This window comes from Hemibagrus wyckioides, linkage group LG24 (genome assembly GCF_019097595.1).
Source record: "Hemibagrus wyckioides isolate EC202008001 linkage group LG24, SWU_Hwy_1.0, whole genome shotgun sequence".
NCBI classification, from domain to species: Eukaryota; Metazoa; Chordata; class Actinopteri; order Siluriformes; family Bagridae; genus Hemibagrus; species Hemibagrus wyckioides.
The window spans coordinates 19392456-19407455 of record NC_080733.1 but is presented as its reverse complement, the minus strand read 5'-3'; the positions used below and the strand labels follow the sequence as shown (position 1 = coordinate 19407455).

Genomic DNA, 15000 nt, shown 5'->3' with positions numbered 1-15000 from the left:
TGTGTGTGTGTGAGAGATGTTACTGTGTGTGTGTGTGTGAGAGATGTTACTGTGTGTGTGAGATGTTACTGTGTGTGTGTGTGTGAGAGATGTTACTGTGTGTGTGTGTGTGAGAGATGTTACTGTGTGTGTGAGATGTTACTGTGTGTGTGTGTGTGAGAGATGTTACTGTGTGTGTGAGATGTTACTGTGTGTGTGTGTGTGAGAGATGTTACTGTGTGTGTGTGTGTGAGAGATGTTACTGTGTGTGTGTGTGTGTGAGAGAGATGTTACTGTGTGTGTGAGATGTTACTGTGTGTGTGTGAGAGAGATGTTACTGTGTGTGTGAGATGTTACTGTGTGTGTGTGAGAGAGATGTTACTGTGTGTGTGAGATGTTACTGTGTGTGTGTGAGAGAGATGTTACTGTGTGTGTGAGATGTTACTGTGTGTGTGAGATGTTACTGTGTGTGTGTGTGAGAGATGTTACTGTGTGTGTGAGATGTTACTGTGTGTGTGTGTGTGAGAGATGTTACTGTGTGTGTGTGTGTGAGAGATGTTACTGTGTGTGTGTGTGAGAGATGTTACTGTGTGTGTGAGATGTTACTGTGTGTGTGAGATGTTACTGTGTGTGTGTGAGAGAGATGTTACTGTGTGTGTGAGATGTTACTGTGTGTGTGTGTGTGAGAGATGTTACTGTGTGTGTGAGATGTTACTGTGTGTGTGTGTGAATACAGTGTGGTCACTTCACCTGCTGCTTCTCTGTGCTCTACAGGAGTTTTATCCCCAGGGTTTCTATCAGGAGCAGAACTCGGGGTTGGAGCAGGAGGAAGCAGAATCTTCTACTCTCTTCAACGATGAAGCAGTGAGTCTGACTATACACAATAACACACACACCTCAATTACACACACACACACACACCTCAATTACACACACACCTCAATTACACACACACACCTCAATTACACACACACACACACCTCAATTACAAACACACACTTCAATTACACACACACACACACACCTCAATTACAAACACACACCTCAATTACACACACACACACACCTCAATTACACACACACACACACTTCAATTACACACACACACACACACACACCTCAATTACAAACACACACACACCTCAATTACAAACACACACACACACCTCAATTACAAACACACACCTCAATTACACACACACACACACCTCAATTACACACACACCTCAATTACACACACACACACACACCTCAATTACACACACACACCTCAATTACACACACACACACACACCTCAATTACAAACACACACACACCTCAATTACAAACACACACACACCTCAATTACACACACACACACACCTCAATTACACACACACCTCAATTACACACACACACCTCAATTACACACACACACACACACACACTTCAATTACACACACACACACACACACACACACCTCAATTACAAACACACACACACCTCAATTACACACACACACCTCAATTACACACACACACACCTCAATTACACACACACACACCTCAATTACACACACACACCTCAATTACACACACACACACCTCAATTACACACACACACACCTCAATTACACACACACACACACCTCAATTACACACACACACACACACCTCAATTACACACACACACACACACCTCAATTACACACACACACCTCAATTACAAACACACACACACCTCAATTACAAACACACACCTCAATTACACACACACCTCAATTACACACACACACACACACCTCAATTACACACACACACACACACCTCAATTACACACACACACACCTCAATTACAAACACACACCTACCTCAATTACAAACACACACACACCTCAATTACACACACACACACACCTCAATTACACACACACCTCAATTACACACACACACACACACACACCTCAATTACACACACACACACCTCAATTACACACACACACACCTCAATTACACACACACACACCTCAATTACACACACACACACCTCAATTACAAACACACACCTACCTCAATTACAAACACACACACACCTCAATTACAAACACACACACACACCTCAATTACACACACACACACACCTCAATTACACACACACCTCAATTACACACACACACACACACCTCAATTACACACACACACACCTCAATTACACACACACACACCTCAATTACACACACACACACCTCAATTACACACACACACACACCTCAATTACACACACACACCTCAATTACACACACACACACCTCAATTACACACACACACCTCAATTACAAACACACACACACACCTCAATTACAAACACACACACACCTCAATTACACACACACACCTCAATTACTAACACACACACACACCTCAATTACAAACACACACACCTCAATTACAAACACACACACACCTCAATTACACACACACACACCTCAATTACACACACACACACACACACCTCAATTACACACACACACCTCAATTACAAACACACACACAACTCAATTACACACACACACACCTCAATTACAAACACACACACACCTCAATTACAAACACACACCTCAATTACACACACACACCTCAATTACAAACACACACACACAACTCAATTACACACACACACACCTCAATTACACACACACACACCTCAATTACAAACACACACACACAACTCAATTACACACACACACCTACCTCAATTACAAACACACACCTACCTCAATTACAAACACACACACACCTCAATTACAAACACACACACACCTACCTCAATTACAAACACACACCTACCTCAATTACAAACACACACACACCTCAATTACAAACACACACACACACCTCAATTACAAACACACACACACCTACCTCAATTACAAACACACACACACCTACCTCAATTACAAACACACACACACCTCAATTACACACACACACACACACGTCAATTACAAACACACACACACCTCAATTACACACACACACACCTCAATTACACACACACACACCTCAATTACAAACACACACACACCTCAATTACACACACACACACCTCAATTACACACACACACACCTCAATTACACACACACACACACACCTCAATTACACACACACACACACCTCAATTACACACACACACACCTCAATTACAAACACACACACACCTCAATTACAAACACACACACACCTCAATTACACACACACACACACACCTCAATTACACACACACACACACACCTCAATTACACACACACACACACCTCAATTACACACACACGCGCACACCTCAATTACACACACGCGCACACCTCAATTACACACACGCGCACACCTCAATTACACACACGCACACACCTCAATTACACACACACACACACCTCAATTACACACACACACACACCTCAATTACACACACACACACACCTCAATTACACACACACACACACCTCAATTACACACACACACACCTCAATTACACACACACACCTCAATTACACACACACACACACACACCTCAATTACACACACACGCACCTCAATTACACACACACGCACACACCTCAATTACACACACACACACACACCTCAATTACACACACACACACCTCAATTACAAACACACACACACCTCAATTACACACACACACACACCTCAATTACACACACACACACACCTCAATTACACACACACACACCTCAATTACACACACACACCTCAATTACACACACACACACACACACCTCAATTACACACACACGCACCTCAATTACACACACACGCACACACCTCAATTACACACACACACACACACCTCAATTACACACACACACACCTCAATTACAAACACACACACACCTCAATTACACACACACACACACCTCAATTACACACGCTCACACCTCAATTACACACACACACACACCTCAATTACAAACACACACACACGGCTCGATATCACTGCAGCTTCAGGAGACCAGAAAGACTTGACAGAAAATAACAACATAGTGATCAGTGACAGCTGCACACACACACACACAGTAACACATCTGTCACACACAGTAACACACAGTAACACATCTCTCACACACAGTAACACACAGTAACACATCTCTCACACACAGTAACACACAGTAACACATCTCTCACACTCAGTAACACATATCTCACACACACAGTAACACATCTCTCACACTCAGTAACACATATCTCACACACACAGTAACACATCTCTCACACTCAGTAACACATATCTCACACACTCAGTAACACATCTCTCACACTCAGTAACACATATCTCACACACACAGTAACACATCTCTCACACACAGTAACACACAGTAACACATCTCTCACACACACACACACACCTCAATTACACACACACACACACCTCAATTACACACACACCTCAATTACACACACACACACACCTCAATTACACACACACACACCTCAATTACACACACACACACACCTCAATTACACACACACACACCTCAATTACACACACACACACACCTCAATTACACACACACACCTCAATTACACACACACACACCTCAATTACACACACACACCTCAATTACAAACACACACACACACCTCAATTACAAACACACACACACCTCAATTACACACACACACACCTCAATTACTAACACACACACACACCTCAATTACAAACACACACACCTCAATTACAAACACACACACACCTCAATTACACACACACACACCTCAATTACACACACACACACACACCTCAATTACACACACACACCTCAATTACAAACACACACACACAACTCAATTACACACACACACACCTCAATTACAAACACACACACACCTCAATTACAAACACACACCTCAATTACACACACACACCTCAATTACAAACACACACACAACTCAATTACACACACACACACCTCAATTACAAACACACACCTACCTCAATTACAAACACACACACACACCTCAATTACAAACACACACCTACCTCAATTACAAACACACACACACACCTCAATTACAAACACACACACACCTACCTCAATTACAAACACACACACACCTACCTCAATTACAAACACACACCTACCTCAATTACAAACACACACACACCTCAATTACAAACACACACACACACCTCAATTACAAACACACACACACCTACCTCAATTACAAACACACACACACCTACCTCAATTACAAACACACACACACCTCAATTACACACACACACACACACGTCAATTACAAACACACACACACCTCAATTACACACACACACACCTCAATTACACACACACACACCTCAATTACAAACACACACACACCTCAATTACAAACACACACACCTCAATTACACACACACACACCTCAATTACACACACACACACACACCTCAATTACACACACACACACACCTCAATTACACACACACACACCTCAATTACAAACACACACACACACCTCAATTACAAACACACACACACACCTCAATTACACACACACACACACACCTCAATTACACACACACACACACACCTCAATTACACACACACACACACCTCAATTACACACACACGCGCACACCTCAATTACACACACGCGCACACCTCAATTACACACACGCGCACACCTCAATTACACACACGCACACACCTCAATTACACACACACACACACCTCAATTACACACACACACACACCTCAATTACACACACACACACCTCAATTACACACACACACCTCAATTACACACACACACCTCAATTACACACACACACCTCAATTACACACACACACACACACCTCAATTACACACACACGCACCTCAATTACACACACACGCACACACCTCAATTACACACACACACACACCTCAATTACACACACACACACACACACCTCAATTACACACACACACACACACACCTCAATTACACACACACACACACCTCAATTACACACACACACACACACCTCAATTACACACACACACCTCAATTACACACACACACACACACACCTCAATTACACACACACACACCTCAATTACACACACACACCTCAATTACACACACACACACCTCAATTACAAACACACACACACCTCAATTACACACACACACACACACACCTCAATTACACACACACACACACCTCAATTACACACGCACACACCTCAATTACACACACACACACACCTCAATTACAAACACACACACACGGCTCGATATCACTGCAGCTTCAGGAGACCAGAAAGACTTGACAGAAAATAACAACATAGTGATCAGTGACAGCTACACACACACACACAGTAACACATCTGTCACACACAGTAACACACAGTAACACATCTCTCACACACAGTAACACACAGTAACACATCTCTCACACACAGTAACACACAGTAACACATCTCTCACACTCAGTAACACATATCTCACACACACAGTAACACATCTCTCACACTCAGTAACACATATCTCACACACACAGTAACACATCTCTCACACTCAGTAACACATATCTCACACACTCAGTAACACATCTCTCACACTCAGTAACACATATCTCACACACACAGTAACACATCTCTCACACACAGTAACACACAGTAACACATCTCTCACACACAGTAACACATCTCTCACACACTCAGTAACACATCTCTCACACACAGTAACACACAGTAACACATCTCTCACACACAGTAACACATATCTCACACACACAGTAACACATCTCTCACACACAGTAACACACAGTAACACATCTCTCACACACAGTAACACATCTCTCACACACTCAGTAACACATCTCTCACACACAGTAACACACAGTAACACATCTCTCACACTCAGTAACACATCTCTCACACTCAGTAACACATATCTCACACACACAGTAACACATCTCTCACACACAGTAACACACAGTAACACATCTCTCACACACAGTAACACATCTCTCACACACTCAGTAACACATCTCTCACACACAGTAACACACAGTAACACATCTCTCACACACAGTAACACATCTCTCACACACTCAGTAACACATCTCTCACACACAGTAACACACAGTAACACATCTCTCACACACAGTAACACACAGTAACACATCTCTCCCACACTCAGTAACACATCTCTCACACACACAGTAACACACAGTAACACATATCTCACACACACAGTAACACATCTCTCACACACTCAGTAACACATCTCTCACACACAGTAATACATCTCTCACACACAGTAACACATCTCTCACACACAGTAACACATCTCTCACACACAGTAACACACAGTAACACATCTCTCACACACTCAGTAACGCACAGTAACACATCTCTCACACACAGTAACACATCTCTCACACACAGTAACACATCTCTCACACACAGTAACACACAGTAACACATCTCTCACACACTCAGTAACGCACAGTAACACATCTCTCACACACAGTAACACACAGTAACGCATCTCTCACACACACAGTAACACATCTCTCACACACTCAGTAACACATCTCTCACACACAGTAACACACAGTAACACATCACACACACACACACACAGTAACACATCTCTCACACACTCAGTAACACATCACACACACACACACACACTCAGTAACACATCTCTCACACACAGTAACACATCACACACACACACACACAGTAACACATCTCTCACACACAGTAACACATCACACACACACACAGTAACACACACACACAAACTTAGTAACACATCTCTCACACAGTAACACAAACACACACACATACTTAGTAACACATCTCTCACACACAGTAACACATCACACACACACACAGTAACACACACACAAACTTAGTAACACATCTCTCACACACAGTAACACATCACACACACACACAGTAACACACACACACAAACTTAGTAACACATCTCTCACACACAGTAACACATCACACACACACACAGTAACACACACACACACAAACTTAGTAACACATCTCTCACACACAGTAACACACACACACACAAACTTAGTAACACATCTCTCACACACAGTAACACATCACACACACAGTAACACACACACACACTCAGTAACACATCACACACACACACACACTCAGTAACACATCTCTCTCACACACACACACACACACTCAGTAACACATCTCTCACACACAGTAACACATCACACACACACACACACACTCAGTAACACATCTCTCACACACAGTAACACATCTCTCACACACAGTAACACATCACACACACACACAGTAACACACACACACAAACTTAGTAACATCTCTCACACACAGTAACACACAGTAACGCATCTCTCACACACAGTAACAGTAACACATCTCTCTCTCACACACACACACACACTCAGTAACACATCTCACACACACACACAGTAACACATCTCACACACACACACACACACACAGTAACACATCTCTCACACACACACACTCAGTAACACTTCACACACACAGTAACACATCTCACACACACACAGTAACATGTCACACACACACTCAGTAACACATCTCACACACAGTAACAGTAACACATCTCACACACACACACACACACAGTAACACATCACACACACACAGTAACACATCACACACACACACAGTATCTCATCTCACACACAGTAACAGTAACACATCTCACACACACACACACACACACACAGTAACACATCTCACACACACACACACTCAGTAACACTTCACACACACACTCAGTAACATCTCTCACACACACACACTCAGTACCACATCTCTCACACACAGTAACACATCACACACACAGTGACACATCACACACACAGTAATACTCAGTAACACATCTCTCACACACACACACACACACACAGTAACACATCACACACACACAGTAACACACACACACACACTCAGTAACACATCTCTCACACACACACACACACTCAGTAACACATCTCTCACACACAGTAACACATCACACACACACAGTAACACACACACACACATACTTAGTAACACATCACACACACACACACACACACACACACACTCAGTAACACTTCACACACACACTCAGTAACACATCACACACACACAGTAACACATCTCTCACACACACACACACACACTCAGTAACACTTCACACACACACTCAGTAACACATCTCTCACACACAGTAACACATCACACACACACAGTAACACATCACACACACACAGTAACACATCACACACACACAGTAACACATCTCTCACACACAGTAACACATCACACACACACACACAGTAACACATCACACACACACAGTAACACATCACACACACACACACACAGTATCGCATCTCACACACAGTAACACACACACACTCAGTAACACATCACACACACACACTCAGTAACACATCTCTCACACACAGTAACACATCACACACACTCAGTAACACATCTCTCACACACAGTAACACATCACACACACACACACAGTAACACATCACACACACACAGTAACACATCACACACACACACACACAGTATCGCATCTCACACACAGTAACACACACACACTCAGTAACACATCACACACACACACACACACTTAGTAACACATCACACACACACACAGTAACACACACACACACACAGTAACACACACACTTAGTAACACATCTCTCACACACAGTAACACATCACACACACACAGTAACACATCACACACACACAGTAACACATCACACACACACACAGTAACACACACACACACACTCAGTAACACATCTCTCACACACAGTAACACTCAGTAACAAATCACACACACACACTCAGTACCACATCTCACACACACACACACACACACTCTCCCACACAGTAACACATCAGACACACACACAGTAACACATCACACACACACACACAGTAACACATCAGACACACACACAGTAACACATCACACACACACAGTAACACATCAGACACACACACAGTAACACATCACACACACACACACTCAGTAACACATCTCTCACACACAGTAACACATCACACACACACACACTCAGTAACACATCTCTCACACAGTAACACATCACACACACACACAGTAACACATCACACACACACACAGTAACACATCACACACACACAGTAACACATCACACACACACACACACACACAGTAACACATCAGACACACACACAGTAACACATCACACACACACACACACAGTAACACATCACACACACACACACACAGTAACACATCACACACACACACACACACAGTAACACATCACACACACACACACACACAGTAACACATCACACACACACACACACACAGTAACACATCACACACACACACACACACAGTAACACATCAGACACACACTAACACATCAGACACACACACAGTAACACATCAGACACACACACAGTAACACATCACACACACACAGTAACACATCACACACACACAGTAACACATCACACACACACACAGTAACACATCACACACACACACAGTAACACATCACACACACACAGTAACACATCACACACACACACAGTAACACATCACACACACACACAGTAACACATCACACACACACAGTAACACATCACACACACACAGTAACACATCAGACACACACACAGTAACACATCAGACACACACACAGTAACACATCACACACACACACAGTAACACATCACACACACACACAGTAACACATCACACACACACAGTAACACATCAGACACACACACAGTAACACATCAGACACACACACAGTAACACATCACACACACACACAGTAACACATCACACACACACACAGTAACACATCACACACACACAGTAACACATCACACACACACACAGTAACACATCACACACACACACAGTAACACATCACACACACACAGTAACACATCACACACACACAGTAACACATCACACACACACACAGTAACACATCACACACACACAGTAACACATCAGACACACACACAGTAACACATCAGACACACACACAGTAACACATCAGACACACACACAGTAACACATCAGACACACACACAGTAACACATCACACACACACAGTAACACATCACACACACACAGTAACACATCAGACACACACACAGTAACACATCAGACACACACACAGTAACACATCACACACACACACAGTAACACATCACACACACACACAGTAACACATCACACACACACAGTAACACATCAGACACACACACAGTAACACATCACACACACACACTCAGTAACACATCACACACACACAGTAACACATCACACACACACACACACACAGTAACACATCACACACACACAGTAACACATCAGACACACACACAGTAACACATCACACACACACACACAGTAACACATCACACACACACAGTAACACATCACACACACACAGTAACACATCAGACACACACACAGTAACACATCACACACACACACAGTAACACATCACACACACACACAGTAACACATCACACACACACAGTAACACATCAGACACACACACAGTAACACATCACACACACACACACTCAGTAACACATCACACACACACACAGTAACACATCACACACACACACAGTAACACATCACACACATACAGTAACACATCAGACACACACACAGTAACACATCAGACACACACACAGTAACACATCACACACACACACAGTAACACACCACACACACACAGTAACACATCAGACACACACACAGTAACACATCAGACACACACACAGTAACACATCACACACACACACAGTAACACATCACACACACACAGTAACACATCAGACACACACACAGTAACACATCAGACACACACACAGTAACACATCACACACACACACAGTAACACATCAGACACACACACAGTAACACATCAGACACACACACAGTAACACATCACACACACACAGTAACACATCACACACACACACACACACACTCAGTAACACTTCACACACACACACTCAGTAACACATCACACACACACAGTAACACATCACACACACACACACACACAGTAACACATCACACACACACAGTAACACATCAGACACACACACAGTAACACATCAGACACACACACAGTAACACATCACACACACACACACACAGTAACACATCAGACACACACACACACAGTAACACATCAGACACACACACAGTAACACATCACACACACACACACACACAGTAACACATCACACACACACACAGTAACACATCAGACACACACACAGTAACACATCAGACACATACAGTAACACATCAGACACACACACAGTAACACATCAGACACACACACAGTAACACATCACACACACACACAGTAACACACCACACACACACAGTAACACATCAGACACACACACAGTAACACATCAGACACACACACAGTAACACATCACACACACACACAGTAACACATCACACACACACAGTAACACATCAGACACACACACAGTAACACATCAGACACACACACAGTAACACATCACACACACACACAGTAACACATCAGACACACACACAGTAACACATCAGACACACACACAGTAACACATCACACACACACACAGTAACACATCACACACACACACAGTAACACATCAGACACACACACAGTAACACATCACACACACACACTCAGTAACACATCACACACACACACAGTAACACATCACACACACACACAGTAACACATCACACACACACACACACACAGTAACACATCACACACACACAGTAACACATCAGACACACACACAGTAACACATCAGACACACACACAGTAACACATCACACACACACACACACAGTAACACATCTCTCACACACAGTAACACATCACACACACACACAGTAACACATCACACACACACACACTCAGTAACACATCACACACACTCAGTAACACATCACACACACACACACTCAGTAACACATCACACACACACACACTCAGTAACACATCTCTCACACACAGTAACACATCACACACACACACAAATAAATGTACATTTGCTGATAGATTTCTTGAGTAATGTTTTAATTTGTCCTGTAAACATTTGTTTGTTTGTCTGTTTGTTTATGCTAATGCCTTTTTTATTTCTATCTAAAAACACCCATATACATTACGGAAAAATAGAATATGAAATCTTATGAACTCGTAAGTTTATTTGTGTGTGTGTGTGTGTGTCTCAGTTCCGCAGACTACAGGGGAAACAGAACCGAGGGAAAGAAGAGATAAAGTTCCTGGAGATTAAAGGTGATGACCAGCTCAGTGGCCATCAGCAGTGGTTAATGAAGAACATGACCACAGAGATGGAGCCTCGCAAATCTTTCAGTAAGGTCAGTGTTTATACACACACACACACACACACACACACACACACATACACACATACACACACACACACACACATACATACATACATATACATATATATATACACACACAAATATACACCCTCACATATATACAGTATCTCACAAAAGTGAGTACACCCCTGACATTTTTGTAAATATTTTATTATATCTTTTATTTGTTTATGTAGAAAAAAGGAGATCAGCCGACAGGACAGCAGAGACGCAAACACCAGATCACATACCTGATTCATCAAGTGAGTCTGATTCACGTCTGATTCACCTCTCTGAGTCTGATTCACCTGTCTGAGTCTGATTCACCTGTCTGAGTCTGATTCACCTGTCTGAGTCGGATTCACCTGTCTGAGTCGGATTCACCTCTCTGAGTCGGATTCACCTCTCTCTGTCTGATTCACCTCTCTCTGTCTGATTCACCTCTCTCTGTCTGATTCACCTCTCTGAGTCTGATTCACCTCTCTGAGTCTGATTCACCTCTCTCTGTCTGATTCACCTGTCTGAGTCTGATTCACCTCTCTGAGTCTGATTCACCTCTCTGAGTCTGATTCACCGCTCTCTGTCTGATTCACCTCTCTGAGTCTGATTCACCTCTCTCTGTCTGATTCACCTGTCTGATTTACCTGTCTGAGTCTGATTCACCTGTCTGAGTCTGATTCACCTCTCTGAGTCTGATTCACCTCTCTCTGTCTGATTCACCTGTCTGATTTACCTGTCTGAGTCTGATTCACCTGTCTGAGTCTGATTCACCTCTCTGAGTCTGATTCACCTCTCTGAGTCTGATTCACCTCTCTCTGTCTGATTCACCTGTCTGATTTACCTGTCTGAGTCTGATTCACCTGTCTGATTCACCTCTCTCTGTCTGATTCACCTCTCTCTGTCTGATTCACCTGTCTGATTTACCTGTCTGAGTCTGATTCACCTGTCTGAGTCTGATTCACCTCTCTGAGTCTGATTCACACCTCTGAGTCTGATTCACCTCTCTGAGTCTGATTCACCTCTCTCTGTCTGATTCACCGGTCTGAGTCTGAGTCTCTTTGTTTATTTATCTGATCTCATTATTAGTGTGTTATTTACAGGATGTTGTGGTGTGTGTGTGTAAGTAAATGATGTGTGTGTTTTTGTTCTTCAGGCTAAGGAGCGGGAGATGGAGCTGAAGAACAGCTGGTCTGATAATAAACTCACTCGCAGACAGACTCAGGCCAAATATGGCTTCTAGAGGAACAGCTGTCTGTGTGTGTGTGTGTGTGTGTGTGTGCGCGCGCGTGCGCGCGCGTGTGTGTGTGTGTGTAGATGTACATGTTGGTCTGAGAATTGTTTCACTCCATGTTGTGTAAATTGAGGAAACATCCGGCTGGTGTGTGTGTGTTTGCCCAAAGGCTCAAATGTACCAGAAGTTGGCCACGCCCATTTATTCCTTCCCCATGACCTGCATCACAGCCGAATCCCAGACTCCGTGCTGCTCCGAGGTTGAGACGTATATGGCCGCCAGTTTAGCACGTGGAAGTCGTCCG

At 43.1% G+C, this 15000-nt stretch overlaps 1 protein-coding gene across 1 annotated transcript in view; it reads left to right on the top strand.

The window, feature by feature from the left end:
• The window catches only part of prcc (proline rich mitotic checkpoint control factor), a 30662-nt gene that overhangs the window by 15160 nt on the left and 502 nt on the right, over positions 1 to 15000 (top strand). Inside the window, exons 4-7 of the mRNA XM_058377214.1 lie at positions 754 to 843; positions 13310 to 13456; positions 13663 to 13728; positions 14619 to 15000. The exon at positions 14619 to 15000 is cut by the window's right edge and continues 502 nt beyond it. Of these exons, the coding sequence (XP_058233197.1) occupies positions 754 to 843; positions 13310 to 13456; positions 13663 to 13728; positions 14619 to 14705 (390 nt within the window). The 3' untranslated portion in view covers positions 14706 to 15000. The remainder of the gene's footprint in view (positions 1 to 753; positions 844 to 13309; positions 13457 to 13662; positions 13729 to 14618) is intronic.